Source organism: Echeneis naucrates, chromosome 11, assembly GCF_900963305.1.
Source record: "Echeneis naucrates chromosome 11, fEcheNa1.1, whole genome shotgun sequence".
NCBI lineage: Eukaryota > Metazoa > Chordata > Actinopteri > Carangiformes > Echeneidae > Echeneis > Echeneis naucrates.
The window spans coordinates 11,737,033-11,761,351 of record NC_042521.1 but is presented as its reverse complement, the minus strand read 5'-3'; the positions used below and the strand labels follow the sequence as shown (position 1 = coordinate 11,761,351).

General features: G+C 43.4%; 3 protein-coding genes across 4 annotated transcripts in view; 2 read left to right on the top strand and 1 right to left on the bottom strand.

Annotated features, from left to right (window-relative positions):
* kcnh8 (potassium voltage-gated channel, subfamily H (eag-related), member 8) overlaps positions 1–3,085 on the top strand; it is a 40,629-nt gene extending 37,544 nt beyond the window's left edge. For both annotated transcript variants that reach the window (XM_029514178.1, XM_029514177.1), the window contains exon 16: positions 892–3,085. In XM_029514178.1, coding sequence (XP_029370038.1) covers positions 892–1,461 — 570 coding nt within the window. In that variant the 3' untranslated portion in view covers positions 1,462–3,085. The remainder of the gene's footprint in view (positions 1–891) is intronic.
* Positions 3,086–9,740: 6,655 nt separating this feature from the next.
* Positions 9,741–14,350, bottom strand: LOC115051196 (polypeptide N-acetylgalactosaminyltransferase 15). Its single transcript, XM_029514534.1, has 10 exons — positions 13,304–14,350; positions 13,046–13,212; positions 12,759–12,963; positions 11,823–11,990; positions 11,615–11,732; positions 10,963–11,157; positions 10,742–10,873; positions 10,556–10,657; positions 10,323–10,469; positions 9,741–10,234 (listed from the first exon to the last, which is right to left on the bottom strand). The coding sequence occupies exons 1-10, from the start codon at positions 13,831–13,833 to the stop codon at positions 10,043–10,045; spliced, it is 1,956 nt and encodes a 651-aa protein (XP_029370394.1). The 5' UTR covers positions 13,834–14,350; the 3' UTR covers positions 9,741–10,042.
* A 3,393-nt stretch (positions 14,351–17,743) lies between these two features.
* gpnmb (glycoprotein (transmembrane) nmb) lies at positions 17,744–23,916 on the top strand. The gene is made up of 12 exons (XM_029514571.1): positions 17,744–17,869; positions 19,111–19,266; positions 19,338–19,478; positions 20,033–20,206; positions 20,305–20,466; positions 20,558–20,881; positions 21,437–21,484; positions 21,650–21,856; positions 22,351–22,456; positions 22,922–23,145; positions 23,223–23,316; positions 23,494–23,916. The coding sequence occupies exons 1-12, from the start codon at positions 17,803–17,805 to the stop codon at positions 23,645–23,647; spliced, it is 1,857 nt and encodes a 618-aa protein (XP_029370431.1). The 5' UTR covers positions 17,744–17,802; the 3' UTR covers positions 23,648–23,916.
* Positions 23,917–24,319: the final 403 nt, after the last annotated feature.

Sequence of the window (24,319 nt, the reverse complement as noted above, 5' to 3'; positions counted from 1 at the left end):
CTGTATATCCTTGTTTCTGGTGTTGTTCCTGTTTAATTAGCAGCCTTATTTTGTCCTTATTTTATAACTAGAGAAGTCCACTACATGCCAGTGACTAAACTTCAAGAGCTGTTGGCAGAGACTCAGATGCTTCATTAAACAAAAGAAATGTTGGACGTTCAGTCTCAAAGGGGAAAGCTAGCCAAGCCCACGTGAGGAACTCCTTCTCTTTAACTGGGCAATAGGTAGTAAGTGTGGCTCAAGGGTTACTACAGTGCTAACAGTCTGGTCAGAAATTCAGGTGCATTATGCTGGCTGCATCTAATGTAACCTTGAGCAGCTAGCCACTGCTCAGCCAGCTGTTTAATGCAACCGCATCTGGAATCAGTAATCAAATGTGCATTAATGTAGCGTTCTCCTTTAAGAGCTCTATTCGTATCATACCTCCATAAGTGATTGTGGACAAAATCCAGAGTCCTTGCTCCAATGAAGAAAAACTTTATCTGAAGCTAATGAGATTCAGCAGTTGTATGAGACAATATGGGCTGAATATTAATTTGAGATCTACTGTTCATCTGTTTCCATGCCAAGGTTGGGATCTTTTCGTGTTCATTACGAAGATGAGGAAGTATTAGAGCAACCATGTTCACATGATTCAAAGGTGGTAATCCAAATTATTCTAGTGAAGGCATTTAATATATCATTGTAGCCTAATGCCTGTTAATGCAAATGATGAAATGTGTGGGATTAGATGCATGTTCATCGTGTATGAAGGTATGTTCATATCCTTCAGTGTATTTTTATAATCTCCACCAGATTTATGAGAAGCTAAATTTGGATTTTCATACGACAGCTGATTAATTGGTAAGGCATTTATCCTCTGTAATGATGAGTCTGTGTTTATGTCTGCAGGTGACCACTCTGGGGAGGGAAGTGGCTGACCTTGGACAAGTCATGAGGAGAATGGTTCATCTCATGGAGAGCCTCATGTCCTCAGTGCCACCATCTTCAGTAGACTGCTCAATGTACAACTCACCGGCACGCCACACACACATGCCCCATCTGAACCCTCCCCAGTCTCACTCTTCATCCTTTCAGACTGCCTCCCTCTGGACAGACACACCTATGTCAATGCTTTACTCTTCTCTCACTACCCCCCAGCAGCACGGTACAATGTGCCACACGGACACCCTCACACATAGACCCCAGGATCTCCAGCTGGGGCATTCTGCTATTCCCAGCTCAACTCCACCTTCAACCCCCATCTCCTCAGCCCTTCAAATGCACCCTCATATGCCTTCCTCAACCCACGGCTCACTGGAGATTTCCTACTACAAAGACAGAGCTTGTAGCTCCATCAGGTCAAGGGCACACAGTCCACCTCCGCAGGACGGGGGAGATGAGGGCCCTCATCATAGTTCTGGATGTTCTGCTCAAACTGGATTTGGGGAGGCTTATTACAAGCCGGCACAGGGCTTGTAGCAACCTTCCATCTGAACTCTTCAGGACTTTTTCAAGGACATTTTTTGGGGAAATGTCCCTGAACTGATCAGCCGGGCCCAACCCCCTCTTTCACTGCAAGACAGTCCTTTTGTTTTAAAGGCACGTTTTTAAAAATCCAGTTGCATGAAATCAAGTACAGGAGGTCTTAGGTGTATTAGCTTTACCTTATAGAAATGTAGTGGTGTTAGACATGATATAGAGGTTTGGTTCAGCTTTGGAGCTCTAAAATGGCAGTTTTCTGGGTACTTCTCACTTGCAACTCAAAACCTACCCACCCTGAGGCTCCTATAAGGGGCAACAACAGGATAGTGCCATGATGGAGAAGGTTATGAATATGGTTGCAGAGGAGGAGTTTTTTTTCCTTTTGTTGTTTCTCTTCTTGCTCCTGGCTACAGATGGTTTAAGGTCAGTTGATTTGGTCAGAGAAAGCATCTGTGGAGGGGGAGGTGGCAGTTAACAACATTCCCCCAAACCCCTTATCTCTGCTATTTTTCTCCTTTCAACCCTCCTTTCCTTGCTCACTCAACCAGTGCCAGATGCTCTGGATTGCCTGGACCAGGGCCTGGTTGGTTGTTACTGGGAGTGCATGATGGCGCAAGAAGAAAGATGGGCTATATTCTGCTCTTTACTGCTGGCCCTCAGGGAGGAAGGGAGGTGGAGGGTGGGCAAACTTGGTTATGGAAATGGTGGTGGTGTCGTGGGGGGTTGATGTTACGCCTCAGGCAGAACAGTTCCTGCTGTCGTCTGTTGCACTGACCGCAGGGACTCCCCCGTTTCTTTTTTCCACTGTTTCCTGTCTTGCTCCTACCTCTCTCTCGCTCTCTCTCTTTCCCTCCTCCCCTCCTCCCTTTTCTCTCTTTCTCTTTGCATGCCTTTCTGAGCCTTTTGAGTAGCGCCTGTAGATGCACATTAACATGCTGCATGACACCATGTGCAAATCCAGCTTGCCATTTATCTATCTATTTAAAGGAAACACGGTTCATTCTTTTATCCACTGAACCTGCCATTTACTGATGCATATTTATTGGAAGTGGACTAAGTTTCTAACAATTGGTAATTTAAGGAACAAAGTAGTCCCCCCCACACCGCCCCTTGTGTAGTGGCCTGGAGCAGTCCACCAATATTAAATTGGCTCATGATCCACACCGAAAGCTGTTTCCCTGATCGTCACCTTGAGTTACCAACTCTGGAGATCCATTTTATCAGCTGTTTAGAGTGAAGGCAATATTCGCACATTAAAGCACAATAAGGAGTATCGGACGCTTTTATATTTCTATGAATGTATCAAATCTAAAGATGTATTTTTTTACCTCAAAGAATGGAATACTGTGGGACTGCAGTAAATGATGCTACTTAAACTGAGGTTATGGCAGCGCTGTTTGCTGGTACCGACCAATGCAATCCTTTCCAACCCAGGAAATGGTCATAACTCTCAACATGGCAGATTTACTGTTCTCTTTTGAATTCATGTAGATTTGACTCTGCTTCTCTGCAAATGGAATGTACTGTAATGAAACTTTTCCCCCTCAACATTTTGATATTTATTAGATATGAAAGAGACCTGTTATGCTATTAAACGACAAATATGACTGTTATGTCCTGACTTTTTGCTTGTTTTTTTTTTTTTTTTGTCCAGCATTTCCTAGAATCATTCACCAAAGCTGGAAAGATGTGACCAAAAATATACATCATAATGAATAATATTGACACGACAGAAAAACACAGGCAGACATCTGTTGCAGGTGTTTAAAATGCCCATGATATGATTTTAAAGCTTTGTCTAAGTAAGTGTTGTTTCTCAATGTTATATTCATGTCTCTGATGTAAAAAGTCAAGTGACTTAGCTGTTCCTGACTTCTTTCTGCACCAACACCAAAACGCTAGATCCCTGACATGTGACTAAAACAAGAGTTCTTTGTCCACATTCTGTTTATATTAGTAGTGTGTATTTGTTTTGTGTGTGCGCGTGCATGTATGTGTTTATATCTTTGTGTTTGTCTTTTGTTAGCCACTGCCATGGTTCATCTGAGGTGAAAGCACAGCAGTCGTCATGTCACACTGGTGACGTAGCTGGGGGATGAAAACTGAGTAAGTATGCGTGCTGCAGATCACAGAGACACACCTCTCACCTGGGGAAGTATTGTGTGTTTATGTGTGTTTGTTTGTTCGGAAATGATGGGGCATACTTGATTTCAGCAGGGACACAGGTGAGATAGTGGCAGTGTTTCTCTTATCCATGATGTGGATTACAGCCCAAACTGTGCCTAGGTGGGCATTTTTGTGTGGAATTGCTGTCAGAAGGGATGGTGTAGTGAGTGTAAATGAATATATGTATGATCAAAATATTCCCCCGCTTAGACAGTTCCTTGTGTGTTTTCCTGAAAGAGCGCTTGCAGGTGGGTGGGGGTGTGTTTGAAAATGATTATTTGTGTATTTAGTCGGGCCCCATCACATCTGTGGAAATGCAGTTATTTAGCCCTGGGGTCTTGAAGCCCCATTCATATTTAATGCTGTACAGACAATCCTATCCTGGCTGTTTATGCATCATTTTATCCACCTGCTAGCAAACTCATCTTTTATTCACTGCCTTCCCACTTTATCTTTCATTAGCAACCTGAGTCCTATCTGCCTTCCTCCTTTGCACTCATACTTTTTTTTTCTTTCCCACCACTTACAAATTTTTGATTAGTTGAGTCTGACTCAGAGAAAAGGAGAGGATGGGAGAAAGCTCTATTGAAATGCTCAAAAGGGGACCTGACTTGACAAAGTTGGGTTTTGGATTGACTTTTTATACCTAACATACACTGAACTCTGCAGTTCATATTCACTCTTTTGCTGTAAATCTGCGTGTGTTTAATCCACTTAATTCACATTGTTTGATGATGGCCCTGACCCAAATAGAGCAACTATTCATCCCTGTCCACTCTTTTCATCTGAAGACACACAAAAATACAGTATGAACACACACATGCTCACACACGAACACACACATTCACTCTTCCATTCAAATGAGTACTTTATCCCTGTGAAAAGAGCCACTTCACTTGTCCCTCATCCCAGATTTCAACACTAAAAAACACCATTGCTGTGCAGGAGGTGAGAACTTCTCTCAGGTAATAAAAAACCGTCCATTTCACTCCTTTCATCTCTGCCAACATAATGGAGATATGCTCAAATTTGCCAGCTGTTGGTGTGGTCCTTCCATTCAGCCCAGTCTGAGCTCTGATTGGCTGGTTCCCCAGGAACAGAGGCTGAGCTAAACCACAGACACAAAATTTGTGTGTTTGTGGTATGTGTATTTTGTGTGTGTACATATACCAAGTGTGTTAATTTTGGCCTATAGAAATGGGGGGGCGGCTTGCAGGGTATCTAGTGTGTTTGATAAATGGGTCTGAGCTGCTCCCCTGGGAGCTATGGAACAACTGGTGGTGGTGGGATGGCAGCTAAACAATGTGCATGTCAGAAGTGAAGATTAATGGAGGCTTCTTCTTTTTGAGCCGTTGGTCTGGCAGTGCTCGTCAAGCAAGGGTACTGTCACGGCTGCTAAATTACTCCTTTTGTTGCTCACCTGTCAGAGAGTAGCTGATAGGAGGATCATCAGCATGTAAAGCACTCAGTAAATAGTTGTCTTCTATTCTCCTGATGTAACAGTACGAGGGTCCCTGTTGGGAAGTCTGGATTGACATTTATAGGAGAAGACAGAAAGCGTCCCACTGCCTGTGAACACCTGGCAGCATTTATCCTTTAAAACACTGTTGGGCAGCTTTTTTTGAGGATAACTACCCAGAAATTACTATTTTTTGCATTTTTAATCACAGATTATTTCACAATCTGAGATTGTCACTAATTTACTCAGTGAGTAAAGAATGTTTGATGCTAAACAGTTATTAATGTTAATGTTGGCTGTGTATTTGTGGACGGTGTTATTTCTATTTAAGATCTGAATATTAACCATAAACTGTTTTTAACAGCTTATATTTGCACTCTTGAGAACAATGAGAGGGATATTTGATATTTTTGGAAGATGAAATCCTTCTGAGGATACATTTTTTTCTCTTAAGTTTCATTTTGTTTAGTTTCTATAGCATTCCTGTGTCATGCATCATCGAAATGTGGCAGTAATGGTAATGCAGGGTCACTAAATTGAATTGAAGCCAATGAAAATAAAATCCAGAATGTTTATTGATGCATAAATAGTGAATTCCATTAAACATGCATTTTAAAACATTTAAATAAAAGCAGAAGGGCAAAAACTGGCTTTACGTCACTGCATATTATAGTAAATGTGATATGATTCTAATATCACAGTGGGTGAGAAAGCCAAGCCAATAGGAACAACACCAAGTGAACTGCTGTTATGTCATTGTAGATCACGGCCTGAATCACAGTTTATGTGATGTCTTGAAGACTGTTGTTGTCACTGCAACTAGCACAAGAGAAATAGCCTCCAGTGCATATTGAAGAAGTGAGATCCAAGGTCAGGCTTTGAGACTTACCTTGAGAGGAGAGAGCACTCCAGTGAGGCCCTTAAGGTGGAGTAAGTGATTATTTTTACAAGCTTCCTAGGTCACAGTGGGAACTTGCGTGTTTATGCGTGCATTGGTTTGGGGGGGGGGGGGATACAGTGGTTCACGTCAGCTTTGAGAGGGGATGGAAGATGCAAGTGGTGGGAGACAGCGAGGGGAAGGAGAATGGTCACAGGCGGGAACAGGTACAGCTGAAGCATAATAGTCTGAGAAAGTGAAAAGGAGAGAGTTCATAAAATTTAAAACAGTTGAATGGAGATAGAGTAACATAGTCTCGCAAAGTTTCCTCAAAAATCTAATTCCATCCAGAACTCATGCACAATTGGGAAAATATGGGATAGATTTAGAGATGGTATCATTGTGTAATTGCTTTAAAAGTTGCGACTGACATGAGGCAGTGAGGTGGATAGAGTGCCCACTAAGGGGGTGACCAACACATGGTCAGTAAAACATATGTTTGGTTTGACCGCTCTAACAGTGAAGGAGGAAGGTTGTGTAAGAATGTGTGTGCGAGACAGAAAGACAGGAATTTCAGTGAAAGGAAGTTTGCTGTTTCATTGTGGTTATAAAAGCTGTTGTTCATCCATGGCTTCATTTCCCCCATTTTCTTCCATTATCTAAATATATTAAAGCATCTACTCGTGTACTAAAATAATCTTTTAGAATACATGACAGCACCATATTGTCCCATAGGCTACAATGACAAATCACAGCGTTGGATTCTCATTTCAGACTTTTGGTGTTCCATAATGTTATGTTATTGCTGAGACTTCACGGAGACCACACTGGTCACCTGATTGCTGTGTCATATCCTGTTAGGACCAATATGTCACAAACTTTTCAACTGTTATGCCTCTCTGTCAACCAAAATCACTCTACAGGAAGTGACATGATTTTTCTCAGGGCAATGACTCAAAGCCATCTCATTGTAGAGTCAGGAGTCCAGAGTCAGCACCAGTATTACCCAATACCACACTAACATACGGTACAGATTCAGTATCAAGTTGATCGAAAAAACAGGATTAAATTAAAAAATAAACACCCATCAATTGGGAGTTTTGTTTACTTATTAGCAGTCTGATCCTGAAAGGGAGTGTGTGTAAACACTAGTAGATGTGTGTGTTCTTATTAATGTTATTTATGTATGTGTGGCCTGCAGATCCACTGCTCCAAGGACTTTACTGATGTTAAAGTGAAGCCAGAGTTCACAGTGTCACTGTGTTTTGTTTCGGATTTTTTAATATCTGATGGACTCCATTGATGTATATTGTTGGCCTCAGCCCAAAATAGTTTAATATCCAACTTTTAGCAAAATTAGGCTTTTAAATTATCACACACTCCCTTCTGTAAACATGAAAAATAGCTTTAAGCTTTTAAAGTTTGTGCTTTTCTTGTGTGGTCCACAAGACATGGTGTTTGATGCTGAATCTAGCTCCATCTGCTACCTGGTCCTTATAAAATAACTGAAATCTAGAAAAGAATAAATGACAAAACGGAGTACACCCCTGGTTAATACAACTGAAATTGAAAGCAATTTAAAATCCTGCAAACCCTTTTGAGCTAAAGCCCCTGAAAAAATGAAAGCAGTTAATTTGAAAAACAAAAATATTTGACCAAACACTTTGTAGTTCAGGGTCGATTCAAATCAAACCAACTGCAACAAAAGTCATTACACTCTTGGTCAGATTCCAATCTTCTTTCCAATTGTTTTTTTTTTTTTTTTTTTGGCAGTCTGTTTGGGACCATTGACTGTTTGGAAAGTTCCTCTGGAGCTTCTTAGGACTGAGTCATCTTTTCACTCAGTATTCGGTCAGTTTTTATGACCTAAGTTAAAATATAACTTAAAATAGAGCACTGTTAATTTAGGAATAATTGCAATCGCTGTAACCAGACAGTGTTTTGACTCATTTATCATCATGAGAAATTGCACTTTTTTGTATTTGGGACTCTGGATGGTTTGCACTGTATAAAAAATATTAGAGTAAACCAAATTTTCCCATCATGTACAACTCTTTCAAAATCAAATTATAAGAATGTTCGGACTGAACCTGTGAAACACAAATTCTTTTCTTAATCAGTTCTCATAAATTGGTAAAAGTTATTATTTCACGTATTGGTCTCATAAGACAATGATAAGCTTTTGAAATGGGCCTGGGGTCTCAGAGAGCCTGAACCCATTGTTAGGGTGAAACTGTCTGACCCCGTCACTGGCTTTAGCTCCCCTCTTTCTTATACATTATACTTACAGCATGTCCTGCAGTCTTTAAGCCTCTTGGAGAACATGCTGCTTTTTACTTTGAAATCAGCCTTGAGATTAGTCCGTGGCCTCTTGCCATAATCTAAAGAGCCACAACAGCGATGTGTTGCCCTGCCTCGGAGCGGCAGACATACAGCACGACTGGTTCTTATTGAATAAGTGCTTTGTGCCGCACTGGACTAAGTGCACCAGAGGTTAAAAAAGAGCATTATGTGTGACAGAGTATAGATGTTATAAGTTCTAAGTGCCCTGGGGGCAAAAAATAAGTTACTAAGGAGAAGCTCGGGGTTATCAATGAAGCGTATAACTGCATTATTTATATTTTGAAATTTCCACTTAATCTTACTTACTCATAGCCCCATTCCTTTTGCTGTATTTCTTAATTTGTACTTTAGTATGTGTATATTTTACTTTTTTTTTTCTTTTATATATTTATCAGAACTCTTGAGTGGAATACATATTTCTGGTAACATTTCTGTTTCTATTCTGGAGCACATGTAGCAAACTATTATCCTCCTTGGGATAATGAAGTATATTTAATTCCGACACTGTTTATCGAACACTCTCTGCTCTGTAACACATCAGCACATCGCGTCCAACCACAAACCATCATCTCGCTCACATCAGAAACTCATGCTGGGAGGATGTGTATGACAGGAGGGAGCGAGGAGAATGGGCTGTAGATTGTAAAAGTAAAAGGCTCCCTCTGCTGTTCACAGCAGAAAAAAAGTATTTTAAAAGGCAGCCCTGTTGGGGAGTGAAAGACTGATCAGTGCATTGCTTAATCCTATCAGAATCAACACCCCTAATGGTTTAGTTTGTTTGGTTTTTTCATTTGCCCAGTCTGACCACTTCCCAAAATTTTGAGGTGAGTCTGGTGTGGTTTCCTCATATTCCCCCACACACAATTCAGTAAGGGAAGAGCTCTCATTTTACCATGTAGTGTATGTAAACACATTCACTAACTGGCCCCTTTATAATAAATGTTCAATAATTCTTTTCTTCTCATGTCAGCTGGCCTGTAACTGTAAATATCTTCAGTTCTGATCGTTTAAACAAGTTTTATCTGATCTTCTTCAGCGGGGAACTATTCAGAAAAGAATCCCTGTTTGATCTCATCTCTTCTTTGTTATTGCTTTATAGTTTTCTTTGTGGTGAAGAGAGGGGGAGGGTGCATTGGTGGTGTGGGGCTTGAAGTTTTTAATAAACTACAATCCACCACAGGCGAGATAAAGGAAATTCGAACTCACTGACTGATGCTGTTTTCCCTACAGCCTGAGCTTCGACTTAGAAGAAAGTGGCCCTGATGCCCATTAGAGCAGATCAGCCACAATCCATACAGATGAAATGGTTTGTTCACAAAATAACAGTTGTCACTATATAACTCAGATTTTTAGCAAACATGCACAAAAACATTTACACATGAATTAATGAAAGCATTTACTGAAGTAAGATAATTGATAATTTAAGGCAGTTTTCTCTACAGATTTTTCACGCTGAAAATTATTAAACATATGAGACAACAATAGATATTTAATCTGATATCACTATTAAATCATCTGTTTTTATTGCTCAACACAATAAATGCTATTTGCAATCCTTAAAACAGGAACAAAGAAGCTAAGTGGAAAAGTGAGGAAAAAAATTATATTTAGTGTATTTTTCTACACTATTTCACTCAGGGCATATTCTATGCCAATATGCATAGTAACTATATGATAATATGTGCCTATGATTCACATCTTGCAAATACATCAGTTCCTCTGTGCTTCATGTATCAGGCACCTTTAGGCGCCACCAGTTGCTCAAAGTGCCACTGTTGCTTGGGGTGATGGGTACAAGCACGTAGGAAGAGACGTCCTGTGCTGGTTCGGGTGTCAGCCTCTCTTGTGCTGCTCTGCGGGCGCTCTCCCTCCAAAACAGCCTCCAGACATAACTGTAAGCGTTGAAGAACGAGTTGACCGCTCAGCTGAAGCAGAAAACAGATATTGTGTTAGGGAAGCGGCCTGCGTGGTCTGTGTGGTGTAAAACAAAACACGTTAAGTTCTCCGCCTTGCCTTTAAGAACTTCCACTGTGGGCCGCTGCTGGCGTTAGGTCTTTGTGTGGGGCACGGAGAGAGGACCACCCGCTCCCCCTTGGCGTCCAAACACAAACGCCCCATTGGACCCCATCGCACTTCACCCTCAAGGTTTAGATCGCAGTGCTGCAATGGTGAGGTCGGCTGATGACATTGTGTGTTTTGTTTTTTTTTGTTTTTTTTGCCACTAAACAAACTACAGTCTTGGTTACCTGGCTGCCCGTCCCACTGCACGGTGCTATGTTCATGGGCCCCCCTTGTGCTCCTTGGCCTCGAGGGTAGTCTGCACAGCTGCCAGTTCCCACATTATAAAGCTTCAAACAGGCACAAACGTGACACATCAGTCGGTCATGCCAGCACTGAGTAATACACAGCCTGTGTGTTTTTGGGTGTCCAACCTCTCCGGACAGCGCAGGCCTGTCCTGGGGGATGTAGATATGTGGATAAACTTCAGTCAGGTACCAGTGGAAGTTCCTGCAGCCCAGACTTCTCTTCAGCTGCAGCCGCTCAGTGACGTTGGGGCTCTCAGACTGCACAAAGAAGGACGATTACTTTTCCTCCACACTCGCCAACCGACGTCTTGAGTGAATGCCACCCCATCACAAACACACACACACACCTGCCTGATGAAATGAGCCAGAGTGTCTCTCCTGTAGAAAATCTTTCTGTATGCATCCATCCAGGTGTCTGCAATGCGGATCTTGTTTCTCTGAAGCATCTCCTGGTCTGGGAAGACATATGGCAGGTGGTGGCGGTCGATGTGGGCCACACGAGAGCAGGGAACCACCTCCAACGAACCCCCGCACGACCACACCTGGGACAACACGACTGATAAAAACAAGTGTACGGCCGTGTGCTTTCCTTTGTTGTGGTACTTTCATTGTAAAATACACAGTGCTTTCGAGGGAAAGCCGTTTTACTCTCTTTGAAGTAACTTGTAGAAAATTTGTTAAAATTTTTTACAACTATCTGAATTTTGCATGTTTTCCTGGTCAACTAAGTGGTTTCATAAGATTTTGTTCTCACAGCTCTGCATGTGCTGACTGGCCAAGACATTCCCAGGCCTTCAATCTGAGCTTTCCATTTGCAAAAGACATTATGTCCCAGTAAGAACATTCCTGAAGCCATGACAGAAGGCGGCTGAATCACTCAGGGGTAAGATAACATATGTGACTTAAGATGAAAAACAAAGACAATCTGTCAACCCCGTGAAAGCGTGGGAACTGGAGGATTTAACTGGAAAGTTGATGAGACTTTTTCTTTTTCTTTACCCTGATTGACAGCTCGATCTGCTCGGACCCCCACAACAGCATGCCAGGATCGTAGGCTCCAACACTTTGGAAGAAATGTCTGTCGATGGCCACAACTCCACCTCCCAACGCTGGAGTCCTGCCATGGTCAGAATTTACATTACTTTCAGGAACAAAAATGTGAACTAGTACATTATAGCGCTGAAATGATCTGGTTTTGCAAACTCACCTCAATGGTTGCACTGCTGAGTCTGCTTCCTTGTCTTGCATTGGAAAGTCAGACTCCCAGTGGAAGTCAAGTCTCCAGTCAAACACTCCTCTAACTGGCCACTGGGTGGCATTGTACTGAAAGGTCTGCCAGTCTATCACATCCATGATGGGGGACACCACTTTGGTCCTGCAGGACAACAAGTATATCATTTCTGTATTCAAATCGGTCTTTATATTGATAATCACCTGGTGGAGTGACCAGATGAGAAAAGGGAAAAGGTTCTTTGACAAACTTATTTAACCTGAGTTGGGAACAAAGGCAGGAAAATATATTTTGTTATGAGTGTTTGTTTTTCTTTTCTTCCTCTTTGTAGAGACTCAGTTTTTGAGCTTGTTCCAGGCTAACTTGAGAAAGAAGCACCATCCTTTGTTCGGGTCTGTTCTGGTCCACATGTGCTATTTAAAGTATTTCTACCAAGAGGCCATGTGTGATATGATGCTCAGGGGAAATGAAATGAAAAGATTTAGGGGGAAGAATAAAGTGAGTGTGAGAAATGGGAGAAGGGTCAAACATGTGGCTGAGAGAGCTGAGTGTTTGCAGATTCCAGGCTTGAGAGTTCAGCCTAATTACCTAGTCTAATTAGAAGAACGCTGCAGGCAGTCAGAGACTCAAGACTGAAGCCAAATCATGAGAGCTGAGGGTTGGATCTGCTCACAGCACGTGTACACCCCACACCCCCTCTTATTAATGAGGAAGGACAACTGATGAGTCTGAGCACCCCCCATTTTCCCACTTCTCACAAGTGTTTCTGTCAAACAGCAGATAGTAAAACTATCAGACCCAGTTTGGACACAATTGGATGTTCTCTGGCGAAATGTTGATCTTGATCTGGATTATTCCTAAAGGTGGGTTTTACTCTGCTGATCATGATTCTTACTGATTAGTGGACTGTACCTGTCCTGGGCCACTCTCTCCAGCAGAGGCTCCAGCCAGCCTTTCTGACACTCACAGTGTGAGTCCATGAACACCAGCACCTCTCCTGCAGCCCTGGTAGCACCCAGAGTGCGGCACCCTCCCGCGCCCAGGCGCTTGGTGCTGCGGATCAAACGCACCTGATCCAGATGTGACACATACTCACTCAGCACGCTCTTCAGGTGACCTAGAAAGTGGCAAAAAGCAGAAGATGCAGTCAGGATGGGTGGACGCATGCCTGCAGGGTTGTGTCAGGTGGAGGATCGCACCGTGCTTGCTCAGGTCGTCCACCAGAAGGACTTCGTGCAGATACTGCTTCGGTGCGGTGTGCAGGACGCTGTGCACAGTGCGCAGGAGCGTGGACCAGGCTTCGTCATGGAAACAAATGACAACACTTGCAGACGGGAGGGATTCGCTGTACTGCTCCCTCAAACACCTGTCAGACGTAACACAAACACACACTGTTGAAGCAACAACTTTGAAAGTGACAAAAAAGTGCGGCTTTGGCCGCTCCGCCGCGCTCTCACCCGGGGCTGCGCGCCTCGGGCAGCCGGCGGTGCAGGGAGATCTTCTCGCTGACCACCTCGTTGAAGCCGTACTTCAGGACAGCAGCCAGCTCCGCTTCCCGCTCCAAACCCCCCAGATGGAGCTGCACCGCTCGGCCCATTTCACCGAGCGTCGGAGCCCCTGGAGCCGTGCTGTCCCTGTTCACTCCGGGCAGAAGCACCTTGTAGCCCCCCTTCTTCTGCACCGGGCTCTTGGTGCCTTGCGTGGACGGCACGAACAAAAGCTGGTCTTCTTGCAGAGATTTGAGGGGGGCAAGATCCAGGCCTAACTCTAAGGCAGGGTCCCGGGAGTCCACGATGACCTCCAGGTCCACCGGGCTGGAGAATCGCCGCAGGGGCCGGCGGGGCGGACCCAGGTTCTGATGGCTTGGACTCCTGTTGCGGCTGAGGAAGTCCGACAGCAACAGAGTAACAAGGGCGAACCCGAGGAGCAGCAGCCAGAAGCAGAGCATCCTCCTCCGGGCAGCTGTGGCTCTGCACCGCAGCCTCATGCTGGAGGGTGCAGAGGAGAGGGGGGGCGCTCACAAGTCAGCCCAGTGCTGCCTCTGCTGCCACATTTTTTAGCATTGCCTCAACTTTGAAGTCGATCGCATGTCACCAAAGTGATGAAGGTCGGCTTGCATTATATCCAGCGGTCGAGAAAAGCGATAAATCGCGCATACTGGTCGGTGTGTGGAGCAGAGCTGTACCTTTGGAGCAGCGGACCAGACAACACAAACCCTCAACTTGGTCAAATGGAGGTGCGCAGGCTTCGCCTCTCATCCAGCTCATCCCGCGGTCCTAATGCCTGCACAAATATCAGCCCCCAAAGCACAAGATGCACCTGATTCATCCACCTGCTGCCGCATCTGTTGGAAGAGCTCATCCTCAAAGCAACCCCACCGTCAGGGATTAAAACACCTCCCTGGACAAACCAGCGTGTGCGCAGATTGGGGGTCTCTGTAAATCAGACCATGTCGTTTTTATGATGTCTGAGTGTTGCATAGCTATGATAGGTTTATATGGGGATGTAGACTCAGTTGTGTCATTATCTCTCCTCTGACTTGTACAGAAACCTAACCCCCCAAAAAAGTTTTTTTACAAGCTCTTTAAATGGAGCAAAGAGGGTTTTTTTTCCTCTCAGCAGCACCAGCAGGTTATAAATAAGCGCATAGCAGCAGAATGAGAGCAGTGAACTGACTCTTTTTCTTTTTTCCTCCAGTTTTGTGAGCGTCTCTCCGGAGCGTCACACATCAAAGATGCTCTTCCCGGCCAGCTGGCGGCGGGCCGCCTGGTCCCATGACCGTCTGTCGGTGCCGGGAAGCGGGGCGGTCCGCAGCCCGCCATCTCCCCGGTTCTCCGGGGAGATCTTGGCAGGCGAGTTGGCTGTTTTCAACCGAATAGAGACAAAGAGTTGCGTCCGCCCCAGTCTGACTTTTTTTTTTTTTTTTTGACAAGTGGAAACTGTTTTTGTCCTGAGCTTGTTTTTCCTTCTGTATCATATGATTCCAGCACAGCCTCCACAGCAAGTGGCTACGAACTTGGACTGTCAACAAGACTTTTTAGGGGGGAAATGTCCAACAGTCACCCAAAACCCTCGGTGGAAATCACTTAGAATTTCCTAACGCCTTTTCCCCGCGACCTCTGGGTGATATTTGCTCTATGGTGAAGACCAACAGCAGGTCAGACTGTTTCTCCCTCAGCCCTCTGCTCTGTGCTGTAAACACTCCTGCATTCAACACTTGGCAGGACAAACTGTGGAGCTTTGAGGCCAGCTTGGCTGCAGTCAGAGACCAGCTCTCTGCCCTGGTGGTGCTGCTGCTGGTGGCTGTGGTGAGGCGCTGGTGGGACTGTCTGGCAGGAGTTATATCTGAGTGCATGGGTGGGGTCAGCAAATCCCCCCCCGCCTCATGTTACACACAAATGACAGAACAGAATGGCCTCTCAGGGTTATGATTACAGCGTCCACGGGAGGGAGGGGGACACCTGGAGAGGCCGCGGGAGAAGTTGAAAGGACAAAGGAAGGAGTTCAGAGGACAAGAAATGGACCATGATGGGGGTGTTGTAAAGAGGGTGGAAATGAAAGAGAGAGAGAGAGAGAGAGAGAGAGGAATGGCCGCCTCCTGACTCCTGTGTTCCTGTGGGAATATGTTTATAAGCGTTAAAGACTGAAAAGGAAAGAAGGTCTTTGTGTATTTCCAAAGCTGCGCACTGAACACTCCCATATGTTCCGTCCTGCAGCCAAAACACACACGGAATTAAAGTTTCCACTGCCAGCACATTTTCAGCACACATTCACAACACACATTAAAAACCAAAAGAACGTACACACACACACACACGCACACATGCACACACCACATTCCCGGGAATGTAGCTGCATTCCAGCATCTGACTATGAGCCAGAACTGTAAATGAGAAGGCACGACAAGTACTCGCATGCATCCTCCCCACACACTCACACACAAAATACCGGGGAAAGGGGGGGGGGGGGGGGGGAAGAATAAAGCACGGTGCATTTTTGTGGCTTTTGTTCATTCATAGTTCTCTTTTACAACCAGTGATGTGTTCAATCTCCTGTCTGGGCTGAGAGGACAAAAGCACACGGACACACACACTGATTGATTGATCCATCGATTGATTGATTGATTGAGGTAGATTGACGGAAGACTCATCCAAGTTTTATTTCTTGGACTGTTGGTCACTCACAACCAGATGCTGCAACAGGTCTCCCTTTGCTTTGGAAAACTGGACTTTTCTCACTATTTTCTGACATGCAGATTTAATTTTAGGCACAAAAAGAAAGCATATCCACACAGCCTTGCAGCCTACAGGGCTGTAAAGAGTTTACTGTTCAAAGTACTTGCCCTCCGCTGTATTTCCTCTTCTAAGTGGCTAATCAGCGGTTCGTGGGAGGAGCAGTGCAGCCGGCTGCGGAGAGGTGCTGCCCTCCACTGGACGCGGAGCAGCACCGATCCACTTCATGTTCAGTTACTCAGCTCAACTGTCCCGTTGCGGGGCTCTCGGTCACCTCTCACGGCATTCATCAGCGGATGGAGTTTGTTCAGTTGTCCTGCAGACGGAATGAATGAATGAACTGATGTGCTCAACGCGTGATTTCTGTTTCCTACATCCATTCCCGTTTCCCAGCAGGCTCCGCGATAATTAAAACAGAAAAATGTGACTGACCGACTGGTCTATTAGTGTCATCAAACATGACGTCATCTCAGCACTTTTTGGTAGAAAATTTGATTTTCAACTACCAGACTCTATTAAATTGATATGGAGGAGTCTTTGTAAATCAGCATTCTCCCTGTCATTATGTGGATTCTTATGTTCAATATTAAGTATCCCACATATTTAGATCGGATAACCAGTCAGGGGTTTTACATTTTTTTCTACTCTTATATGAAGTTATTAAGTTGTAGTCGTAGTTTTTCAAAGTTTACCCTTTTTATTATGATGGTTGTTATTATTTTCGTCCTGCAGGAGAATAAATGTGTCTTTGTTCGATATTAATCGCAGAAATATCGACCGGAGTCCTCTCAGCCTCACTCAGTAAATTTAACATGGTCACATGTGCTGGAGGTGTTGACTTTGTCCTCATAATCAGCTGCTCTTCTTTCTATTCCCCGACGTTTGAACTTGAAATGTTAGGACGATGATGGTTTGCAGCTTGTGGATCCTTTGCTGAATTTTCTAAAGTCTCCTTGTGAAACAATCACATGGCGGGCTAAGTGTTGAAAACGCACGCAGCTGTGTGCCGCATCAGGCGCTTTCCTTCTGCTTTTTTTTTTTTTTTTTTTTTTTTTTTTTTTGCGGGTGGCGCAACCTGTCCGGCGCTCCCATGTTGGTGTCATCGTGACACAGCTCAGTGAGACAAACACATGAAATAATTCACCCAGAGACTCTGACGGCCATCAAACCACAACTTAACCAAAACAACACTCACGATTTTATTCTATTTAATTCGATAAATTCAGCTACATGGTTGTCCCTTTTAGTGAACATGTTATCGTCCAGACGGAGATTCTCATCAAAATGAGTTTCATTTTCCTTCTCCTATCTTTATCATGGTCTTTGAATACATTTTAACAGCTCAGCCTTGAGACTTATTCGAAATATTGGTGTGGAGAAGATGGAGATTTGTCGTAATCAAATTGCAGTTTGGCTATTGAACAAACTGTGGCTCTTGTGAAATAAAAATCTTGGTAATGTCTTATCAAAAACAGGCTGGGGAGGGAGGGGGCATGTGCAAAGGGCATAATGAGTGATGAGATGTGCCTTGTTAGGATTCATCACATGTTTGTGCGCTCAGCGGCCCCCAGATTAAATAAGTGCGCATCAGGACGCAGCGGCTGTTAGTGCACAGAGTCACTGTTTCTGGAGGTGGACTGGACACTTTTTCGTTTCGTTTTATTTTGTTCATTTTATTGGAGATATTGATCACATTTCCTTTATCCCCCCGGCGAAGAGCGGGCATGGAAGCATTGACTTATATTTTTCTTTTGGCTTTTGGCTTTGTTTATCAAGCTGATGGACGCAGAAGTAAGTGGTGCTGCTTAAAGTCGGACAGTCGGTCAAACACAGGTCTTTAAAATAATTAATGCAGACTAAGTGATTTTGGCTCAAAGTAATTATTCACACTCAGATCGCAGAATTGCTGTGATTGCATGCATTCTGATTTAAAATATGCTGTGAGATCATTATGTATAAAGCTGAATACTTGAAATGGACTTCCGTTTCCATCACCTGTTCTGTCAGCAGCTCTCTGGAGTCCCATGAGTTTAATTAAGGCGTCTGTCCTGACTGTCGTCCTGCGGCCACACACCCCTGAATAACAAAACTTCACTCAGGAAATAGAAGAAAATAATCTACACAAAGGAAACCATTTAAAATCCACCAAAATATAGATAAAACACATCTAAAAGAGAAAATGTTTTTTTTTTTCACTTTAACTGGATTCAATGGCAAAAGGAAGCCTAAAACCAGTGAAATATATATTAATTACTCTTTATTAAAAAAAAAAAAAAAGTTAAATTAGATTATATGAGCTGATAACCAGCGGAAGGTCCGGCTCTTTTTCCTTTAATACAGTTGGAGATGGAATAAGTCGTTTTTCCTGTTATGCATATATGATAGTTAAAGATAATTCATAGAATGAGTGAATTCACCAGGTCCTGTAAATTCTTGATCATTAAGTGATGATTAACGCCTCTAAGTCCAAGGCCTGCCGCCATTAGGTGTTGCTTTACTTCAGCTGCTTGGTGTGAAAACACTCCGGTGTTATGCCTTTGACTTTTCGTCTCCTGTGATGTATGTATTGTGAGCATCCATCAGCTTTTTATTCATGAGGAGCTTTCACTGAAATGTTTCATTTATAATTGCCATCCAAGTGAAACTGCCGTCATCATTCGACTTTCAACTTAAAGGAATCTTTGCGATCTTTATCAATCGCGACCCATTGAAAGGTTTTCAGATGGGAGTCATAATGAGTTGTTTTTGTTTTTTAATGCTTCTTATGCCAGGAAATATTTTAATGTGACAATGGGAAAAATATTCAAAGACAAGACTTATACCTTGGGAGGCACTTCTGATACCATCAGTTACATTTTCATCATAAACGTCAGTTGAGCAGTTAATCACATCAAGTTAAATTAAAAAAGAAATGAAGAATTTAATCATTTTCCGATAAGAAAGTTGGTACATCTCCAGTCTGCGGGTAATTTTTCATTTTTGTTTCCTCCACTCATCCTCACAAGTGTGCTTTGTCCTGTCTCCTTCTCCAGCATACGGTGACATGTTCCCCCACAAACATGCGATAGCAGGAAAGCTTCCTTTTCCCATTCCACAAATCCCCGGCTGGGATCCTGACACCAAACCCTGGGATGATAACCTCTACCCCCCACTGAACGCAAAGCCGAAGGACCTCATGCACAGAAGAGGTAAGTGAACTCTCTTTTTTCCCCCCTCAAAATGTTAAATCATATCTGAAGTTGCATCCAACTCCTCGCAGGGAAACCCACGGTTCATCTGACAAGTGACAGTCCAGCTCTAAATGGCTCCTGCATCACCTTCACTGCCAAGCTGGAGTACCCTCGGTGCCAGAAGGAGGATGCCGGTGGGAACCTCGTGTGGGATGAGCACTGTGAGGATGGTATGGAGCTTGAGGCCTCAGGTGCTGTCAAAAATCCAGTCCATGCAACAAAATCAAGTGCTCCTGACAGCCATGCTGCACCGTTCATCAGGAGCTCTATCTGTGGACTGTAGAAATACAGTTGGAGTTGTTTTTCTTTCCTTTTGGCCACTAGGGGGAAGCAGAAAAAAAGCTTTAAAGACAACACAAAGAAACAGTTTTCTTTTTACAGGTGATATGATTAACATATCAGCTTTAAATTGATATGGTAAACAAACAGACAGAAAATATTAGCTTTCATTTTGAGTCTAGTTTCTGTCCAGCCCAGTCTCATCCTTTCTTGCTTTCTAACTCCTCTTTTGGTCTCTATACAATTATCTGAGAAACAGCTGCCTGCTGGTGCTAGAAACCAGCCAGTGAGCCTGAACCAAAACAAAAGAGCTGCACCATGTGCACCCAAAACATTCATCCAAAAGAGGCCACATTTGGCTAATCTAACATAAAAAAAAAAAAATCAACAAATTCAGCTTTCATTTTGTAGTCTTAAAGATTGTACTTGTTTTGTCTCTCTGCAGCCAATGGAAAGGTACATTCTGGCTATGTGTACAACTGGACGTCGTGGTTGGATGACTATGGCTTTGGAAAGTGTAGAGACTCGGTAAAATGCAACATGTTCCCTGATGGGAAGCCTTTCCCTCAGAGCAACGACTGGAGACACAAGAATTACGTCTACGTGTGGCACACAATGGGTGAGGCACAACAAACCTAAAGGCCGAAAGGTTTGCACACACGCGGAATCAAAATGAGAAATCATTTTGATTCCTTTCTTACCCTCTGTGTGTTTCAGGCCAATACTATGAGACGTGTGATGGCTCCTCCTCCAGCGTGACCATCAACACCACCGGCATCCCACTGGGGGCAGAGGTCATGGAGGTCTTGGTCTACAGGAAACGTGAGCGAAGGAAGTACAGTCCCCTCACAACTGACAGCACAGTTTTCTACGTCACAGGTGGAGAAAAGCTTTACACACATATTCATCTGTGTACATCTTTCATCCAGAAGGTAAAACCCAGAAAGTGAATTATTTATCGCTCCCTTAGATAAGATCCCAGTGGCAGTCAACATCTCCCAGAGGGCTGCAGCCAACGAGTCTAAGAATATTTTCTACCGCGGTGAGGACGTGGTTTTTAAAGTCCAGCTTCATGACCCCAGCGGCTTCCTCAAAACGGCTGCCAGCATTGACTACATCTGGGACTTCGCAGATGGCAATCATCTTATAACACACCGTGACATAATCACACACACCTATAAGTCACTGGGGGTCATGACTGTGAAGCTGGTGGTGGAGGCGGCATTTCCTGCAGAGTGCCCACCAGCTGTTGTCACCTCCACTCCGAAGAGCTTCACAACAATGCCTCCTACAGGTACGACTCATGGACAGTCCTGTAGATGTTCATGTCGATGGATAAAAACACAGACAGAGCCAAGAAATGAAGCTGCTGGAGATCAGCAAAAACAAGATATTTCAGCTAATGCTAAGTTGCTCGTTGAAGACTCTGCCCTCACAGAGCTGGTTCACCCAACTACAAAAAAAAAAAAAAAAAGGCCCTCTTACTTTAAAAGACAGTTTTGTTTTTATCAACCATATGTTGTAACATTTCTCTGTGAGGTCTGGGTGGAAACAGAAATAATCCACAGAGATAAAATTTGGAATATATTATAATATATGCTTTCTCAAACATAATTTGAGAAAGCAAAAGTGAGTATATGTGGATGAGAAGTGAGACAGGGCTCTTTAGACCAGAGGACCAGGGGTCCTGATGGGGACCTTCTGTCCCGCTCTTTCTAACTTGTCTGTCACTTTATCAGTTAATGGAGAACACAAAAAAGTGAGTGACTTTCCATCATAGATCATCATGCAATTTCAGGTCAATTTCAATTCAGAGATGCGTCTGTAATACTCATATCTGTTCCCGCAGCTCCAGCCAGCACTCATGCTGTTACCGTCAAGGTGGAGACCACACAAGGTGGGCCACTTCTGTGTGTACAAGAGAGAAACCAAGCCAGGCGGACACATCTGTCCGTCCTCGTGTATCTGAGCAGAAGCTGACTCATTTTAGATAAACTATACTTTCATACATATGCATGCTTTTTCATTGAGCCCAAATCTGGTCCCTTGTTTGCTGCATCAGTACCAACGAACACCAGTCGGCCCTTCTCCTCAACTCCCACTGCCACAGCAAGGCTGCCCACCGCAGAGACCATCCTCACTACAGCTGCCAGTTCCCTTCCAGTGGACAACTTCACCACCTTGGCCTGGCCCCGCAAAAGACATCTCAGCAGCAACCAATGTTTCCGTTACGCTTATGGGACCTTCACAGTGAACATCACTATTATTGGTAGGGGGAAAAATGTAATTTGCTTTTCCCTTAATCTGATCGGGTCAGGCGTCTTTAGGCCACTTGGTCCAACACACCAGCTGTTGAAATAATGTATCAGTTCATATATTGAATCAAGATTAACTGCAATAACTGACCTCATCTTCTGCAACAGCATCTCAAAATTTTGCTGTGTCCAATACTTTAATGAAAACCTGCAAAATGTAGAACTAATTATGTGTGATCATAGCAGCATTCTGTGTTTCAGGTTTACTGTAGTTTATCAGTTTTTTAAAATTGGTAATCTTTGCAAACTGAAGGATTTGAATCAAAATTGTTGATCGTTCTCAACTGCGGTTTAGTTTTTCCTCTTAAACCTGTTTGAAAGGGGAAAAAAAAAAAAAAAAAAAACACTCCAACCTTCAACTAAAAACTTTAGTTTTTTGATAATGCAGACCAATATTATGAAAACACAATCACACATCTGACCAATTGCAATAATCTGTTTTCCACAGAGCCCAAGCATGGACTCAACGCCCAGCCAAAGAGTCGCATAGTAGATGTTACAGCTGCCAGAGTGACCAAAACTGACATCAGCTTTGTGGTGAGATGTCTTGGCAAGTAAGTCTATAATCATGTCATTTGATTTCTAATCAAGCTAGGTCTATGGTAGTCATTTAGCTGACCATTGAGTGAAATCAAAATAGTTTCTCTAAGAGGACTACTATTCACATATCATCAAAATAATGTCAAACTATTTCATTTAGACATGTCGCCTATAATGAATTAATACAGCACAGAGATTGACGGGAAATAATTCATTATAAGGTTTACTATGGGCAGGACTATATGTGATACAAAGGAAGCGACCAAAGGCTTGATAGACTTAAACTGTAAATTTAAAGATTTGCTATCAAATAACTCATTTTAAGTACATAAATAACATGTCTTTGATATTTGACTTGCATCAGTTATTAACAGAGCTGACTCTCTGATCCCTACGAAGGCAACAGTTATCTCTTCAATAGATGTTTTAGATTTGAGCAAATGTATTCAAGCCCTCATCTTTTCATCACTCTCCCTCAGCATCCCCACCTCAGCCTGCACCATTGTGTCAGACCCCAGCTGCGCACAAGTGCGTAACATCATCTGTGATGATGTGCCGCCGTTGTCCGTGTGCGAGGTGCATCTGAAGAGAACATTTCAGGAGCCTGGCACCTACTGTGTCAACATCACCCTGGAGGACTCGGACAGCTTGGCCCTCGTCAGCACCACCATTGCCATCAACAAGTCAAGCCAGGACACACCTGGTTAGTCATACATGAAAAGCAGTTTGTTTTTATATCCCACACATCTGTCCTTCTCACTGCTGTTCTCGGCTCTGTAGAGTTCACCGAGACTGCTCACACTGCAAAGGTGGTCCTTTCAACAAGCGCTGTTCTAGTGGCTGTCTTTGCACTCATCGCCTACGTAGCCTACAGGTGAGGGGTCGTGCCAGGCAGGTGTTTATACAGAGGGAGTGAATATTTAAAATGCTATACATAGAACATACACACACCTGGTTAAGAGTTGGGTTTCCATACAATGTGTTAAAGTATCAGGTCTGTTGCTTTAGTCCTTGATCACAATTTTCTAAAAATCCTTTCCCCCTTTTGCAGGCGTCAAAAAGTGTATCAACCCATTCGTAGATCACTGGTGGAAGACGGCAGCGGCCATGCTGGGGCTGGAGGTCCAATGGTCCGCCTGAGGGAGGCACTCTTCCCCTCAAGTGAGGAGAGTCGCCACCTGCTGACAGATAGATGCCCCTTGTAGGAAATAGAGCAGCTATCAAACGCCCCATATAAGCAAAATGTAATCATTCAAAAGTTGTCTGCAAAGGAATATTAGTAAATAATGCTTTTGTCTTCTTTTTGTCCAAATTTAGATGCTTCATGAAATGGTTAGTGCTACAGCAGGTTGTGATTGCTAGACAATTGAGAGAAAAAAAAAATAAAAAAAAGTGTTAAATGCATTGCTGCACCTTTTACTCTCTTTGTCAAGAGCTGAATTTGGTCATGTCCTGGCTGTTTTTTTTTTTGTTTTTTTTTATGAAAAATAAAATGAATTTTATTATCTTAGACTCAACCAAGGAAACTAATAAAGACTAAACTGAACAATATCTGTCCTGATAAATTATTTCACCAACTTCAGTTCAGTAAGTTTCTGTTCCTACCACTGTGGTCTTCAGTGGGTGTCAGGACCCTGACTGATCCTTAAGGGAATCAGTGTCAAATATCACAGGGAATAAGTCAAGTTTCACTACAATTTCATCCATAAACAATGCAAATACAGTATGGTCATGGTTCATTTTGCCACTTTCTGTAATAACATTAAGTCCTCAGATTGGGCACCATGGGACAAAACCCAATTGCTTTGGGCTCGAGTCATCCAATTTGGTTTCATTTAGGGGTTTTAGATGGGGAAAGAAAGAACCACTGCACTGAA